This window comes from Topomyia yanbarensis, chromosome 2, assembly GCF_030247195.1.
Source record: "Topomyia yanbarensis strain Yona2022 chromosome 2, ASM3024719v1, whole genome shotgun sequence".
NCBI classification, from domain to species: domain Eukaryota; kingdom Metazoa; phylum Arthropoda; class Insecta; order Diptera; family Culicidae; genus Topomyia; species Topomyia yanbarensis.
In genome coordinates, this window is record NC_080671.1 from 243,299,022 (window position 1) to 243,317,461 (window position 18,440).

An 18,440-nucleotide genomic window follows, 5' to 3' on the forward strand; every position below is an offset into this window, starting at 1 on the left:
AAGTCACCAGGCGAGGATGCAAAAAACAACACCATACATCGTGTAATCGTCACGGCCCAACGCCGTTTGGTCAAGGCAAATCGGGGCGCAAATGACCCCGCCTGGCAGAAAGAAGGCACCAGTAACTCGGCGCAACCGGGGCCAGGGGGCGTAAACCCCTGGACGCTGGTCACCAAGAAGAAGCCGACACCGACACCGGATGCACCGCGGCCCGCGAAAAAGGCCAAGGACAGAGGCGAGGCCTTGTGGTTAAAGACCAACAAGGACAAATATGCCGACGTCCTAAAGTCGATGAGGGTGGCCGAAAGCCTCTTGGCCCTCGGGCAAGACCAATACACACCAATACAGGTGAAATGCTTTTGGTGCTGAAGCGAGGCACACAAACCAGTGCAGTCTATAAGGCCTTGGCCCAAGAGGTCCTGGGTGAAGGCGCCCAGGTGAGGTCGTTAGGAGCGGAAATGACTCTCCAGTGTAAGCATCTGAACGAGTTCAAGACCGCAGACGATGTCGTCGCAGCCGTCAAGGAACAATGCGACGTAACAATTGAGCGGGCCTCTGTGCGCTTGAGAGGGGGACCCTCCGGCACGCAAGTAGCCTACCTTAGGCTACTGAAAGCAGATGCAAAAAGGTTACCAAACTATGTCGTCGCTGCGGCGAGGATGGGCATAAGGAGTGGGGCTGCACTAAGGCGCATAAATGCCTTATCTGCACCGCTAAGAAACAAGCCCGTAATCATGCTATGGGCGGACCTCCGGCGAGTCAAATAAGAAGCCGTGAACGTCACACAGCTAAATCTTAACCATTGTGCAGCAGCCCAACAGCTGTTGTAGCAGTCGGAGTCGAGGACAGATGTCGCCCTCCTATCCGACCCGTACAACATCCCTGCTGGCAACGGCAATTGGGTATCGGATGGGTCTGGGATGGTGGCACAACAGGACGGTTCCCAGTTCGAGAGGTAATACACTCCTCCGCCGAGAGTGTTGCGATTGCCAAGATCAATGGTGTGTTCTATTGTAGCTGGTACGCTCCACCAAGGTGGCCCATAGAACAGTTCAACCAGATGATCGACAGGCTCTCGTCAGACCTAGTGGGCCAGAAACCGGTAGTTATAGCGGGAGACTTTAACGCTTGGGCAGTAGAGTGGGGCAGCCGCTGTACAAATAGCAGGGGCCAAGCGCTACTGGAGGCGCTTGCGAGACTCGACGCTGTGTTAGCCAATAATGGCTCAGCTAGCACATTCCGTAGAAACGGGGTGGAGGCATTGATTGACGTAACATTTGCCAGCCCGAGCCTGGTTCCAGACATGGAATGGAGAGTAGGCGAGGGCTACACCCATAGCAATCATTTAGCTATCCGCTTCAGGATCAAATATGGTGTGCAGCATCCGAGGGCGGGTGATCCCTGTCAGGTACGCGGGTGATCCCTGTCAGATACGCGGGTGGAAGTCCAATCACTTCGACAGCGAAGCTTTCACCGCGGCCCTGCGACTGGAGGCCAACACCGACAGTCTAAGCGGGGATGCGCTGGTAGCCATTCTATCATGCGCATGCGACGCCACTATGCAGAGGAAAACCCTGCCAAGAAACGGCAAATGCCCGCACAGAGGATGCAAGAGAGAACCGCCGTGAAGTGTTTCGAGCTGCGAAACTGGCCCTTAGCAAGGCCATTAAAAGCAGCAACAGAGCGTGTTTCGACAACCTATGTGAGAGTGCCAACGCGAATCCGTGGGGTGACGCCTACAGAATCGTGATGGCCAAGACCAAAGGGGGCTTTTCACCCCCAGAACAGTCTCCGGACCGGTTGGCGACGATTACCGAAGCACTCTTCCCGTCTCAAGCCACAAGCCCCTGGCCACCTGCACGAGACAGTGCGGGCACGGCCGAAATGGTGGCTCCGGTGACGAATGAAAAACTACTCGCAGTGGCTAATTCCCTAGCAATGAACAGAGCTGCAGGGCCGGATGGAGTTCCAAACAGCGCTCTCAAGGCAGCGATCGTAGCGAACCCGAACATGTTCAGGCTAGCTATGCAGAGATGTCTTGACAAGTGCCGCTTCCCCGATAGATGGAAAAGGCAGATATTGGTGTTGTTGCCGAAGCCCGGGAAGCCGCCAGGCGACTCATCGGCGTACAGACCAATCTGTCTGATCGACACGACTGGCAAATTTCTTGAGAGGATCATCCTCAATAGGCTAACCCCGTACGCAGAAGGTACGGACGGCCTGGCAAGCAAACAGTTTGGCTTTCTGAAGGGTAAGTCCACAGTGGACGCTATCAACTCAGTGATAAAGACTGCTGAGATAGCGATCCAACGAAAAAGGCGAGGCATTCGATACTGTGCGTTAGTGACACTTGACGTGAAGAACGCATTCAACAGCGCAAGCTGGGATGCCATCGCGATCTCGTTACACCGGCTTAGCCTACCGGTGAGTCTGTACCGGATCCTGGATAGCTACTTCCAGAACCGCGTACTGCTATACGAGACCGATGCCGGTCAGAAAAGGGTTCCGATTACCGCCGGAGTCCCTCAGGGCTCGACCCTAGGCCCGGTGCTATGGAACCTCATGTATGACGGGGTTCTGAGACTGAAGTTTTCTCCTGGGGTCAAGATCGTCGGCTTTGCTGGAGGTCTATGAGGAGTCAATCCCTGAGGTAGAACTAACCGCAGAACACGCGATCAACACGGTGGAGGAATGGATGAGCGCGAGAGGCCTGGAGCTCGCTCTGCATAAGACGGAGGTAGTTATCGTCAACAACCGCAAGTCGGCACAATATGCAGTTATCCATGTGAGAGAAGTCAGGATCACCTCACAGAGGAGTCTGAAGTCTCTCGGAGTCATTATAGACGACAAGCTGACCTTCGGCAGCCACGTCGACTATACATGCAAGAGAGCGTCGACTGCTGTTGCGGCACTATCGAGGATGATGTCCAACAGCTCAAAGGTGTGCGCCAGTAGACGTAGGCTACTGGCAGGCGTTGCCGTATCTATCCTCAGGTATGGCGGCCCGTCATGGTCAAGAGCACTGAGGGTAACCAGTTACGTACAGAAACTGGAGAGCACCTACCGCGTGATGTGCCTCAGAGCGATATCTGCCCACCGCACGGTATCACACGATGCATCCTGCGTGATAGCGAGCATGATACCAGTCGGGCTGGTCATCCGGGAAGATGAGGAGTGCTTCGAGCTACGTGAAAATAGAGGAGCCCGCGAGCGCACCACGGTGACCTCGGTCGCCGGATGGCAGCGTGAGTGAGATAACTCCTCGAAAGGTAGGTGGACACACCAGTGTGAAAAGTGAGTGAATGGTCTGTTCATGCTAAGGCAGGTTTGGCGCAGCGACTGGCAACCGCGTAAGGTGTAAACTCAGCCACCCGAAGCAAAGCAGAAGAGCGAGTGAATAGGCAGATATGTGGACTGCCTCATGCCAAGATGGGAGGGTCGTAGCGTAGTATGTTGGGACTTAGCTATCGATGCCTCGTGGCGTGGCAGAGGAGCGAAAGGGTGAGCATCCAAGTCAGTCGTACACGGTATGTTAAGGGTGAGCACAAAAGTCAGCCTCACATGGTATGTTAGAGGTGAACACAAAAGTCAGCCTCACAAGGTATGAAAACGGTGAGCACCCAAGTAAGCCTCACATGGTATGCCAGAAGTGGGGCCTAAAAAAATGTCCCACATGGGATGCCAGGGGGAGCGACAGGGGTGTAATAGAGTGGTATGATTGAGAGTGAACCAGGTGATAGAGTGAGCATGCAAGTTAGCCTCACATGGTATATTAGAGGCTAGCACGAAAGTAAACCTAGTAAGGAATAAAAAAGGTGAGCACACAAGTCAGCCTCGCAAGGAACGAAAAAGGTAAGCCTCATGTGGAGTGTTAGAGAGTGAAACAAGGTGTTACAGAGTGAGCACCCAAGTAAGCCCCATACAGGACATATGAACGCGTGGGCGGAAGTGAGTGAGTACATCAAATACACCATCCCCCAGAAGTAATACCGAGAGGTAGTCCCTGGGGGGAACGATGGCGGTGCTCAATGGAGTTTAGTCAGTACTACCTAATCATGGCGACGTCACCATGAGAGCCCGACACACCCCAGTACACCCCGTGTGGTACCTCGGCATCTACTAATAGCACGTGAACTGGGTAAGTACGTAAATTGCATTCTACATTGTAAAAAAAAACATCCTGTATTGCCTGTTCCCGAAGTTGCCGCACATTCCGACCAGTTTCTTTCCGTTTACTACCAGAACGTGCGAGGAATGAGAACGAAATCACAAGAATTCCATCTAGCGCTTTCTTCTAGTGACTACGACGTCATTGTCCTTACGGAAACCTGGCTGCGCGAAGACATATTAAACGCTGAACTCTCGTCGAACTACGTAATATACCGCTGCGACTGTAACTCAACAACCAGTCATCTGCGTCGAGGCGGTGGCGTTCTAATAACGGCAAAGAACAACCTCGTAGGCTCGCAGCTAAGCTTGTCTGGAATTGAACGCCTGGAGCAAATCGCCGTGCGTATCGCCCTCCCGAATCAATCTGTATATATTAGCTGTGTTTATCTCAGGCCAAATAGTGATCCGGATTTGTATCACGCGCACGCTAATGCCGTTCAAACAATTCTAGACAATACTGGCAGCATCGACACTGTTCTCGTCCTTGGAGACTACAATCTTCCACGCCTTCAGTGGTCGCTCTATAATGATCTAAAATGTTACCTACCTATAAATGCCTCTTCGGAACAAGAAATAGCTGTAACGGAGTCCATGGTTGCAGGCGGTCTGTACAAGATCTGTTCATTGACGAATGTGAACGGGAGCATCCTCGATCTTTCGTGAACAAACGAATATCGTAGAGCTGCTTGAACCTCCAACTGCTACTCTCAAAGTCGATCCTTACCACAAACCGTTTGTCCTGCGGCTAGATGTACGTACCAACACTGGAGATGATTCATTTCATTCGATTGACGAGCTTGATTTTGACTTTAACCGTTGCAACTTTGACGAAATCTCCGCACTGATTGCCACTGTCGACTGGACCGACTTAATGTGTTGTAATGAGCTTGACGAAGCAGTCGCACTGTTTTATGGCAAAGTATATGGTATTCTCCACCTAAAGGTTCCACTGAACCAATCAATAGGAGGGTGGATTTCAAATTTCCATGGTGGAACGCTGAGATTCGCCGTTTGCGTAATGCCCTGCGAAAAAACGCAAGCGTTATTTCCGCCATAAATCAGACGAAAACAAAGTTACTCTTCGACGTATAGAACTGCAATACGAAACTGCCCGGAATTGCGCTTTTCGTGAGTATTTGAATCATGTGCAAAATAGCCTTCGCGATCACCCTGCAACATTTTGGAAATTCGTTAGCAGCAGAAAACGATCTGGTAGTACTCCTACTGACGTTTTCCTTAGAAACTGTTACCAACCAACCGTTAACAATAAATTTAACCCACTTTATCACAATCGTCTGAGCTCTCGATCGAAGCAGATCGTTTTTCTTGTGCTGTGCATAGAGTAAATCACTATATATACATTGTGAAGGTCAACCATTGTTTGAGGCTGGCTTTGTTCGCCGGTGCCTAGGTTGGTGAAGTGAATAGTGGAATAACCGGACAAGCCGCTAAATAAGCTAAGTATCTTTTTTTTCATTTCCCTTTCCCCCGATCGGTCGCTACTTCTTAGATCCCTTTCCCCAGAATATAATTTTCATCTCTCGTTTACACCACGTGCTATCCTCGTGCCTAAATGGCCGAGGGCGAAGTAACATTGGATGGGAATTATATTCCCATGGATATACCGGATAAATCCGAAATTACTCCCTCCCCTGATTCCCCCAGTCCTCCCCGTATTAAAACATACCCAGCCAGTTCGACTGGACCCTGGGTGGTCTATTTCCGGCCCATCATGAAATCGCTTAATATTTTAGAAATGTCACGGGAGCTGACTGCTAACTACCCGGCCGTAGCTCAGATAACACGTGTTAGAGCTAATAAGATACGCATATTAGTGAATAACCTCGACCAGGCAAACCAGATTGCACGCAGCGAGCGTTTTACAAAGCAATTTAAAGCGTATATTCCTTGTTTAGCAGTGGAGATCGACGTGGTCGTCGCCGAGCCGGGTTTGAAGTGCGAAGACGTGTTGAAGTACGGAGTTGGTTGCTGTAAGGACCCCTCACTTGAACATGTGAAGATTCTGGAATGCAAGCAATTGTATTCCGCAAAAACTGAGAATAATAAGACAACTTATTCATTGTCAGACTCGCTTCGGGTGACTTTCTCCGGGTCTTCCCTCCCCAACTATCTCCTCCTGGATAAGGTCGTCTACCTGTTCGCCTGTTTGTACCGCGGGTAATGAACTGCAGCAATTGCAAGCAGCTGGGCCACACAGCCACCTATTGTGGCAATAAGAAAAGGTGTGGCAAATGCGAGGGAGAACATGAGGATGACTCTTGCGGTGGAGAAACTGAAAAGTGTATTTACTGCGGGGGCCTTCCGCATGATCTTAAATCATGCCCCGCGTACAAACAGCGCGGGGATTAAATTAAGCGCTCCCTTAAGGAACGCTCGAAGCGCTCTTATGCAGAAATTCTTAGGAATGCTTCGCCATCTGTCCCTTCCGAAAATTCCTTTGCTCTTTTGGCTGGCGTTGAGCAAGAATCTGACGACCCACAAGAGGGAACATTATTGGTTAACTCAGGAGAGTCCAGGAAGAGGAAAAATCTAGCCTCCCCTAGATTGCCTCGTAAGGGTGCCAAGGTGTCGTCCACTCAGAGTGCGCCAATTACAATCAATAAATCCAATGGAAGTGATGCACTAAAGCCGAAGCAAGTTGCTCCAGGACTTGGAAATTTAAATTCTAACAAGGAGTATCCACCACTTCCAGGGACACCAAAAACCCCAAGTTTTCCCTTTTTTCAAACAGATACTCAGTCCAGTAGGGGACTAATGAAATTTTCTGACATAGTGGACTTAATTTTCACAGCTTTCAATGTTACTGATCCTCTTAAAAGCATTCTGATACATTTTCTCCCTATAGTGCAAACATTTTTGAAACAGTTGACTGCTAAATGGCCCCTCCTTGCAGCGATCGTATCCTTCGATGGCTAAGTCATCAAACGAGGTCACTGATTCGATCACTGTCCTACAGTGGAATTGCAGAAGTATCCTCCCGAAAATCGATTCCTTCAAATTCTTACTAAACAGTTTAAAATGTGATGCTTTCGCATTATGTGACACCTGGTTAACTTCTGATATAAATCTCAACTTCCACGACTTTAATATAATCCGTCTGGATCGAGAAAACCCTTATGGAGGAGTACTTTTGGGGATCAAAAAGTGCTATTCTTTCAACCGAATTAACCTCCCTTCGACACCAGGCATTGAAATTGTCGCTTGTCAAGTTTTAATCAAAGGTAAAGACCTTTGCATTGCTTCCATCTACATTCCTCCTAGAGCCTCGGTAGGGCACCGAACGCTTTGTAATATCACGGAATCCTTACCGGCTCCGCGGCTAGTTCTGGGAGACTTTAACTCGCACGGCACGGTATGGGGCTGTCTTCATGATGATAATAGATCAACATTAATCCAAGATCTTTGCGACAATTTCAACATGACCATCTTAAACACGGGAGAAATGACGCGGATTCCTACACCACCAGAACGCGCAAGTGCGTTGGATTTATCGTTATGCTCGACATCGCTACAGTTAGATTGCAGGTGGAAGGTGATCCCTGATCCCCACGGTAGCGATCATTTGCCTATCGCGATTTCAATTGCTAACGGTTCAAGACCATCGGAAACAATCAATGTCTCGTATGACCTCACACGGAACATTGATTGGAAGAGTTACGCGACCGCGATATCCGTTAAAATCGAATCCACTCAAGAACTTCCTCCGGAGGAAGAGTACAGGTTTTTGGCTGGCTTGATTCTCGACAGTGCGAATCAAGCTCAGACTAAACCAGTACCCAGCGCGAATACCCATGGACGGTCTCCCACCCTGTGGTGGGATAAAGAGTTCTCAGAGCTGTACGCGGAAAAGTCCACTGCATATAAGGACTTCCGGGAAGACGGGTTACCCGCTAGCTATCTACAGTACGCGTCGTTAGAAAGGCGAATGAAGAGTCTAATGAAAGCCAAAAAACGCAGTTATTGGCGCCGGTTCGTCGACGGGTTAACGAGAGAAACAGCGATGAGCACTCTTTGGGGTACGGCTCGACGTATGCGTAACCGTAATAGTACCAACGAGAACGTGGAATATTCAAACCGTTGGATATTTGTTTTCGCCAAGAAGATCTGTCCGGACTCTGTCCCGGTACAGAAAACGTGCCGCGCCGCGTCTCCTCACGATACCGCGAACGAAACACCGTTTTCGATGGTGGAGTTCTCACTTGCTCTCTTATCATGCAACAATAACGTCCCAAGGTTAGACAGAATCAAATTCAACTTGCTGAAGAATCTACCTGACACTGCAAAAAGGCGCTTGTTGAATTTATTTAACAAGTTTCTTGAGGGTAACATTGTCCCTCATGACTGGAGGCAAGTGAAGGTCATCGCCATCCAAAAACCAGGAAAACCAGCCTCCGACCACAACTCGTATCGGCCGATTGCAATGCTGTCCTGTATTCGGAAGTTGTTCGAGAAAATGATCTTGTTTCGCCTCAACAATTGGGTTGAAGCAATTGGCTTACTGTCAGATACACAATTTGGCTTCCGCAAAGGGAAAGGGACGAACGATTGCCTTGCGTTGCTTTCTACAGAAATCCAAATGGCCTATGCTAACAAAGAGCAGATGGCATCAGTCTTCTTGGATATTAAGGGGGCTTTTGACTCAGTTTCTATCAACATTCTGTCAGAGAAGCTGCACCAGCATGGTCTTTCACCAATTTTAAATAACTTTTTGCTAAACCTGTTGTCTGAAAAGCACATGCACTTTTCGCATGGCGATTTAACAACATCGCGATTTAGCTACATGGGTCTTCCCCAGGGCTCATGTCTAAGTCCCCTGCTCTACAATTTCTACGTGAATGACATTGACGATTGTCTTGCCAATTTATGCACGCTAAGGCAACTTGCAGACGACGGCGTGGTCTCTGTTACAGGGCCCAAAGCTGCCGACTTGCAAGGACCATTACAAAATACCTTGGACAATTTGTCTGCTTGGGCTCTTCAGCTGGGTATTGAGTTCTCCACGGAGAAAACTGAGTTGGTTGTTTTTTCTAGGAAGCGTGAGCCGGCGCAACTCCAGCTTCTATTAATGGGTGCAACGATCAACCAGGTTTTCACATTTAAATATCTCGGGGTCTGGTTCGACTCTAAAGGTACCTGGGGATGTCACATTAGGTATCTGAAACAGAAATGGCAACAAAGGATCAATTTTCTCCGAACAATAACTGGAACATGGTGGGGTGCTCACCCAGGAGACCTGATCAGGTTATACCAAACAACGATATTGTCGGTGATGGAGTACGGGTGTTTCTGTTTCCGCTCCGCTGCGAACATACACTTCATCAAACTGGAGAGAATCCAGTATCGTTGCTTGCGCATTGCCTTGGGTTGCATGCACTCGACCCATACGATGAGTCTCGAAGTGCTGGCGGGCGTTCTTCCGCTAAAAAATCGATTTTGGGAACTCTCATATCGATTGCTCATCCGATGCGACATTCTGAACCCGTTGGTGATTGAAAACTTCGAGAGGCTCGTCGAGCTTAATTCTCAAACCCGATTTATGGCCTTGTACTTCGACTACATGGCACAGAGCATTAATCCTTCTTCATATACTCCCAATCGTGTTCGTTTCCTAGATACTTCTGATTCTACTGTATTCTTCGACACATCCATGAAGGAAGAGATTCGTGGAATCCCGGACCATATGCGCCCGCAAGTGATCCCCAATATATTTTATAATAAATTCCGAGAAGTCGACTGTGACAAAATGTTCTACACTGACGGATCAAATCTCGATGGGTCCACTGGCTTCGGTATCTTCAACAATACTATCACCGCTTCATTCAAGCTCAATGATCCCGCTTCAGTTTACGTCGCAGAGTTAGCTGCAATTCAGTACACCCTTGGGATCATCGACACTCTGCCCACAGATCACTACTTCATCATATCGGACAGCCTCAGCTCCATCGAGGCTCTTCGTGCGATGAATTTCCCATATTTCCTGGGGAAGATACGGGAGTCCTTGTGTACGTTATCTGAAAAATCTTATCAAATTACCTTTGTTTGGGTCCCCTCTCATTGCTCTATCCCGGGCAATGAAAAGGCCGACTCATTAGCAAAGGTGGGCGCATTAAATGGTGACATATACGAAAGACCAATCTGCTTCAACGAATGTTTTAGTATTTGTCGTCAGAGGACACTCAACAGTTGGCAAACCTCGTGGAGCAATGGTGAACTTGGACGATGGCTACATTCCATTATCCCAAAGGTATCAACGAAGCCTTGGTTCAGGGGGATGGATGTGGGTCGGGATTTTATTCGTGTAATGTCCCGACTTATGTCCAACCACTACACCTTGGATGCGCATTTGCGGCGTATTGGGCTTGGGGAGAGTAGTCTGTGCGCTTGTGACGAGGGCTATCACGACATCGAGCACGTTGTCTGGGTATGCGCCGGGTACTTGGACGCCAGGTCTCAGTTAAAGGATTCCCTTCGGGCCCGAGGTAGACCACCCAATGTCCCAGTCCGAGATATACTGGCAAATCGTGATTTTCCCTATATGGCCCTTATTTATACTTTCATAAAAACGATAAATATCCCAATTTAGCCCCTCTCTTTTTATTTCTCGTTTTAGAAGCTTTCTCCTGCCTTGTGGGACCGATCAGCTCCAGACTGCAACTATGTAACCGCCGTCGCACTTACTACTACGGAAACTGAAGCGAGAGCAACTCAAGGTCCGATGACTTTTGAAGGATTCCCCGCGGGTCCGAAGAATACCATCCGCCAATCCGACCTACTAGACTGAGGCGGTAATCTTTCGCTGATCTCCCGTTTGCCCGAAAGTTGCAAGTTTTGCTCTTCTCTCCCGGTCACCATCTACGCTTTCTCTCCCCTGTCCTTGATGCTTCTACAGCCCCCCTCTGAATATCTTGACCAAGCATAAGTCTCCTCTAAAAAAGTTCAAATTTGTATTCTGTATTCCTAGTTTTAAGATAGTTGTAATTTTACCTCTTTGTTAAAACTATTGTCCCCCATCTTGTAAATAGAATTGTATCCCTAGTCTTAAAACACCTGCGAATTTTCTCATAAATACTTGTTCCCCCTTCTGTGTGCCAAACTATATTGTTAGTTTTAAGATAACTGTAAATATTTCCTAAAAATTATCACTATTGAATTCCTTGTTTTAAAATTTTTTCATAAAAAAAATCTTTTGCCCCCTCTCTTGTATATAGAATCTTATTTCTAGTCTTAAGATAGCAGTAAAAATTTTCTCTTTTAAAAAAAAAATATTTCGACATTGTAACCTCCTAGTTTTAAAATATCCAAAATGTAAAAACAAAAGAATTTGGCACCGCCAAGCTAACGCATTTGTGCCTATCAAATAAACGAAATGAATAAAAAAAACCCACTTTATGTAGACCAGAATATAGCAAAGAACTAGCGTTAAATGGTAGAGGATAGCATATAGATAGCTTTATCTGAAAGTAGAAAATAACTTATGATTTTATACAAGCAAATACACCTACCCCCTCCCCCCCCCCCCTCTTTACCCTACCTTCATTACAACCCTGATCAAATGATCAACAAACGAATGCACTCTTCACATCTCTACCGTCACATCTCATTAACGTCACCTATCTGCAATGGTGGTAAGACTGGCGTTTCCGAAGAAAAGAGAAGGAGAAATTTGCGAGATAGGAAGGAAGAAAAGAGGAATTAGAGAAGATAGCGATAGTCTGGCAGAAAGTATAGAACAGTGACCGAATAAAAATGTGTCGGAAATTTCAAGAAAAAAGTGTGCTTGCCCGAAGATCGTTGAAAGGAAGAGAGACCTCGTGTATGGGCCTGATTGGTCGCGTGTGCTGCCTGTCCGCTGGGCCGAGTCGAGAGAACTCCTGTCCGGAACCAAGTGACATCGGATACTGCGTCGACCGAAGGAAGGTCCCCGACGACGGAAGCGCTTCGAAGACGAAAAAGGTTGGCGTGTTACGCCGAACAAGACGTAAGCCGGCGAGGTCCGTGCTGGTGGCCAACGAGTACCCCTTTACGTTGGGTCACACGCTCCGGGAGGACAGTAACCACAGCTTTGCAGGTGAGAGTTCTGGTGAGGTCCGGCGGGAATTCCCCCGCTTACTAGAGCCCCGTTAGCGAGCACGTGGGGCGTCGACAGACAACGGCGAAAGAAGCACTCAAGCCAATACCACGATTCTGGACACGCCGTGACGCTGCGATCGAGATCGGAACCCAGGAACTCTGTATCAGATATTGGATGCCAGTTCAGGAGAAACCAGACGGAAAGAGTGTGGCAAATACCCTCTTCATGCATGAAGCTTATGTGTTCCAGAATGGCCGCAACGACCCCCCCCCCTCCTTCCATCTTCCTTTCCCTTCCACCCTTTCTTTAACGACGATGTAAATCTTAAATAAATATGTTAAACTAATTTGTATTTCGTGCAATTTAATTGTAGAACAAATTCCTGGTTTACCTATTGTGGGTCTTTCTTGTCAATCTAGTTTGAAATGTTTTTGATGGTTAAGGTAAGTATGTCCTCCTGAAGCAAGCCAGAATGTCGACTCTGAGTGGGTATAGCCGTGAGTTAGTCGGTATTAACAATTGCGGCCCAACGTGGGGTTCGATAGCAAACAATAAAATTAGTGCATTATTCGAGTCCGGACACCCGATGAAACCGCACCGGATACGGATGACGCACAATCTGCTACTTAACTATGGACTTTACCGAAAAATGGAGATTTGTAGGCCAGACAAAGCGACTGCTGACGAGATGACCAAGTTTCATTCAGACGATTACATTCGGTTTCTGCGTTCGATCCGTCCCGACAATATGTCCGAGTACAACAAACAGTTGCAGAGATTCAACGTCGGAGAAGATTGCCCAGTATTTGACGGGTTGTACGAGTTTTGTCAGCTTACGGCCGGGGGCTCGGTAGCGGCCGCCATCAAGCTGAACAAACAGGCTTCGGAAATTTGCATCAACTGGGGAGGTGGTCTGCATCATGCCAAGAAGTTAGAGGCTTCTGAATTTTGCTACGTAAACGATATTGTGTTGGGCATATTGGAGCTGCTCAAGTATCACCAGCGAGTACTGTACATCGACATTGACGTGCACCACGGAGATGGCGTGGAGGAGGCGTTCTATATCACCGATCGGGTCATGACGGTGAGCTTCCACAAGTATGGCGAATATTTCCCCGGAACGAGGGATATGCGAGATATCGGTGCCGGCCGAGGAAAGTATTATGCGGTTAATATTCCGCTGCGACATGGAATGGATGACGAGCCGTACGAGTCGATCTTCGTGCCGATTATCTCGAAGGTCATGGAAACGTTTCAACCGTCGGCGATGGTGCTCCAGTGCGGTGCTGATTCCCTGACTGGCGATCAGCTCGGTTGCTTCAATCTCACCGTCAAAGGCCACAGCAGGTGTGTGGAGTTTGTGAAAAAAAAATACAATCTGCCTTTCCTGATGGTGGGTGGCGGTGGTTACACCATCCGCAATGTATCGCGCTGCTGGACCTACGAAACGTCCGTGGCGTTGATTTCGGAAATAGCCAACGAGCTGCCGTACAACGATTACTTCGAGTATTTCGGGCCGGATTTCAAGCTGCACATCAGCCCGAGTAATATGAGCAATCAGAACACGACGGAGTATCTGGAGAAGATCAAGAATCGGTTGTTCGAAAACCTGCGAATGTTGCGACATGCACCGGGCGTTCAGGTGCAAACCATCCCGGAGGATGCGGTCAATGACGAGAGTGAGGACAAAGATAAGGTGGACAAGGATGAAAGGCTGCCACAGAGCGACAAAGACAAACGAATAGTGCCGGATAATGAGTTTTCCAATTGGGAAGACGAGGGAGACGGTGGTCGAAGGGATAATCGATCATACAAGGGAAGCGCACGGAAGCGACCGTGACTGGAAATGGAACCTAAACCCGAAGAGGTCAAGGATGAGATGGAAGTGAAAGCTGAAACCGCAGGTGATAAGGAGGAAAACAAAGCAGCCGAGGAACCGAAAAAGGAAACCACGGCCGTTGCATGATCAGTGTTGGCCGCATATCGGAAATAACTCGACAGTGTGTAGCATGATTTCGCAATCATCTGCATGAGTTACAGACTCCACCACACATCCATGAGCATTCAGATACACACAAATGAAAGGGCAATCAACAAGAGTCTACATACATCGCTGATAGTGCGGGATCAGAATGAATGTTTGTGTCTGCATGTATTTTATATACGTAGGGTTAAAGAAAGCTTTACTTTTAAGGTAGGACATCATGAATTTCTGAAATTCAGAAACAAAAATGACAAAGGCACTTTCCGTTGGTAATTAGTAGCCGTATCACATTCGCTTCCCTATCGCATTGATAAATAACTAACAAATACTTAGGATTGAAATCATTGTTTCCTACCATCAGACAATTTTTAGCAACAACCGACACACAGAAAACCCACAAAATAAAGTTTGATCTCAGAAACAACAACACACGTTTTTAATTAACCCAATTTTTCAGTGTCTTAATTTCTTTTAGCTAGCAAAATGGGAATTATAAGATAGTATCTGTTAAATTTCTATTTATTATTCACTCCCAACTAACATTTCACCATTTCTTTAACGACGATGTAATAAATATGTTAAACTTATTTATTTATTTATTTATTTATTTATTTATTTATTTATTTATTTATTTATTTATTTATTTATTTATTTATTTATTTATTTATTTATTTATTTATTTATTTATTTATTTATTTATTTATTTATTTATATATTTATTTATTTATAATTGATATCACAGACACAGTGTGGTCCTAATGATAATTTCTTAATCTATTTAAAAAGTCAAATTGTAATCTGCTACGTGGAATGTGAAGATCAAACTCGGATGACACTCTGTTGAAGGTCCGCTGCAAACCAATGATGGCACCGTTTACTCCATAGTTAGTCCTGCGAAGAGGTAATCGTAGGAATAAATTATTGCGAAGGGCGCGCGGGCGAACGTTCATATTTATCGCACTGAGAAGCTCGAGGCAGTCAATTCGATCTTGCAAAATATCCGAAATCGTCATAGCACGGAATAGATCCCGCCGCACTTGCAATGTATCGAGTCCAATAAGCAAACCCCGGCTTTCGTAACTTGGCAGATGGTCAGGGTTGCTCCAAGACAATCGACGAAGGGCAAACTAAACAAATCTGCGCTGTACTGTCTCAAATATTAAATAAATATGGTAAACTAATTTGTATTTCGAGTAATTCTATTGTAGAACAAATTGCTGGTTTCCCTATTGACATTCTTGTGAAATGTTTTCGATGGTTAAGGTAAATGTGTCCTCCTGAAGCAAGCCAGAACGTCGACCCTGAGTAGGTATAGCCGTGAGTTAGTCGGTATTGACAAAACGCAAGCGCGCAATCTCCAGCTGATACCGTAAATTTTTTGCTGATTTCTTTCGCGGAGTGTTTAGAAGCGACTATACCGTACCTTCGGAAGAGTATTTGGAAACATTACCATCGTACAACATAAATCTCCCCCGTCCCACTGTAAGTCGAGCTGACGTCTTGAAGGCTCTGACTGCTGTTGATTTGTCGAAAGGGCCTGGCCCTGATCATCTCTCGCCCCAATTTCCAGTGTGCATCATTTTCAATCGCTCTCTCGCAGAACGCATTTTTCCTATCGCCTGGAAAGAAGCTGCTATCGTTCCCATCCATAAGGCTGGAAATATTCAAAACGTCGAAAATTACAGAGGTATCTCATTATTAAACTATCTCTCCAAAATTCTCGAAAAGCTGGTCTACAACGTCACGTATGCAGCTGCATCCCACATTATCTCGGAGTATCAACACGGGTTTGTCACAAAACGATCAACAACTTCTAATCTGATAGCTTACACTTCTAAGTTGTTTCCCGCCGTCGAGAAGCGTCAAGCTTTCGACAAAGTACCGCACAACATCGCAATCCTGAAATTAAAGCGTTTGGGATTTCCCACCTGGCTGACCAACTGGTTGCAGTCGTATCTTTCCGATCGCTCGGCATTCGTGAGTATAAAAAACACGCTCAAGCACATTCAGAACACCCACAGGTGTCCCGCAAGGCAGTCATCTGGGCCCGCTTATTTTTATTCTGTTTATTAACGATATCTGTAGTCGGATCAAGTCTGGGAAATTGCTATACGCGGACGATCTCAAAATCTTCCAAAATATCGCTTCTATATTTGACGCCGTAGTGCTTCAAGAAGATATCTGTACTATTCAAGAATGGTGCACACTGAACGGAATGGAAGTCAACGTTAATAAATGCTTCGGACGCTTGCTTACTCCAGGACGTTATGAATACAGCCTAAAAGGAAGAACAATTGAAAGCGTCGACTCGATCCGTGGCTTGGAAGTGCTCCTCGATAGGAAGTTGAGCTTTTCCGACCATATCACCGCGACAACTGCTAAGGCTTTCGGAATGCTGGGCTTCTTAATTAAAGTGAAACACGGCGAACTTCGATGATTTCTACGCACTAAAAGCACTTTACTGTGCCCTGATCAGAAATGTTCTGGAGTATGCTGTGCAAGTGTGGGCACCATGTCATGCCGTTCAAATTGACCGACTAGAACGTATACAAAGATGTTTTGTGCGATTCGCCCTCAGGAAACTTCCATGGAATGATCCAGTTGTGTTGCCTCCTTATGCCGACAGATGTATGCTACTCGGTCTGCAGACTCTGGCGACTCGCCGTATCTTCCTGCAAAGAGTTTTTGTTTTCGACTTGCTGTCAGGTAATGTCGACAGTCCCGATCTTCTCTCGGGCGTTAATTTGTATGCGCCTCCTCGTGTTCTTCGTAACCCTACTCTGTTGTGGGTCCCTAGACACCGTACTTCATATGGACAAAATAATCTACTGGAAAGATGTTGCCGCAGATTTAACGAAGCTTCATCAGTGTGGGCCACCGGGCCCTTCGTGATGTTCTTCCGGACCAAATAAAAAAAGTGTTTGAATTTGTTACAGATTTCTCGAGTTCTGGCGGATCGGTATTCGGCCGTGTGTAACCCGTCAGGGTAACAATTTAGCACTGGGTGGAAATATATCTATTTGGGTATACACTCCGTAGAGTGTATTTGTTGACATGTAAAATTATGCTCACCTCTGTTCGGTACCGTTCACTTCTTCATGTAAATTTTGTTCATTTCCGCGTATGTGAACGGTTTTGTTCGTGCAGCTAGGTTAGATAATTTTTGTTTGACATTTGTGAATAAGTAACATAGGGTTAGATAGGTCACAATTCTCCCTTGCTGTCGAAAAGTGTGCTGAATTCGCGAAACGGTGGGTGTCAGTGAGGGCAGTGGTGGAAGACGGGCGGTTTATTTACATCGTGCGATAGGCAGTCATCGTAATTGAGCAGTTAGTTTTGGACCACGTTGCAGTTCGGTTTGTTTTCGGTAGTGACCGGTTTGTTGTTGGAAAATCCAACCTAGTGGGTGTGCTGAAGAAAATTCCCGCAAAAGTACCGGCTCGTGGTTCAAGAACTCTGGTCTAGTGACGGGTCGCCGATTAGGGAAGCTAATCGCAAAGGAGCCACTCGCTTCCCTGGCTAAGCACAAAGAAGCCAGAAGACGCCAAGCCGCTCTCACAGTGGAGGATTAACCGAACGAGCCTAGCTCTCCTCCACTGCTAATCGTCATGGAGAGCGAGACAGGTTGGACAGCCGATCCATCTGAGGTAGGTTACTGCGGTGTCTACCTGGGCCATTCACGGGGAGTGAGTGGACCCGGCAATTATTCGCCCCGTCGCTAGGGAAGATTCAACAAAAGAGCAAAGCTCACCTCCCTAGCTAATTGTCAATGACCGCTGCGGGAGGAGTCAACCCAAATCGGGAGAACTCGGCCGTTGCTGTCCCGGCCGGTCGGACGAGACCACCCGCCCTTCCGCCCAGCAGTAGCAGATCAGCAGCAGCAGCAGTGGAGAGAGTTGAAGGAAATAAACATGGTAAAATTAAATTTATTTATTTGTGTTCCATTAGTTTGTTATGATACAAAAATCCGAAATTCCGGTAGAGGCACCTAGGCCACCCTGAAAAGAAGGGTCCGCCGGGCATTTAGAACCCAAGTAGTGGACTTACCGCTACTTACATTTGGTGCACAGCGCAAAACACACTGAAAAAAATATTTTCCAAATTTTGAAAAATAGTTTTTTCTTCTGGAGTGTGGGGTGCTTCTACTAAATCGAAGATTTTCGTAGAACAGTTGGTGAGGTTTCTTCCGCAATA

The 18,440-nt window shown here is 47.0% G+C and overlaps 1 protein-coding gene across 1 annotated transcript; it reads left to right on the forward strand.

Moving 5' to 3' along the window:
* Positions 1 to 12,659: 12,659 nt before the first annotated feature.
* Positions 12,660 to 14,701, forward strand: LOC131683017 (histone deacetylase HDAC1-like). Its single transcript, XM_058964848.1, has one exon. The coding sequence runs from the start codon at positions 12,735 to 12,737 to the stop codon at positions 14,100 to 14,102; it is 1,368 nt and encodes a 455-aa protein (XP_058820831.1). The 5' UTR covers positions 12,660 to 12,734; the 3' UTR covers positions 14,103 to 14,701.
* The last annotated feature ends 3,739 nt before the right edge of the window (positions 14,702 to 18,440 follow it).

What these genes read in the sequence shown, in the direction of transcription:
- LOC131683017 (XM_058964848.1), top strand. Translation starts at nt 12,735, where the DNA reads ATGTCGACTCTGAGTGGGTATAGCCGTGAGTTAGTCGGTATTAACAAT.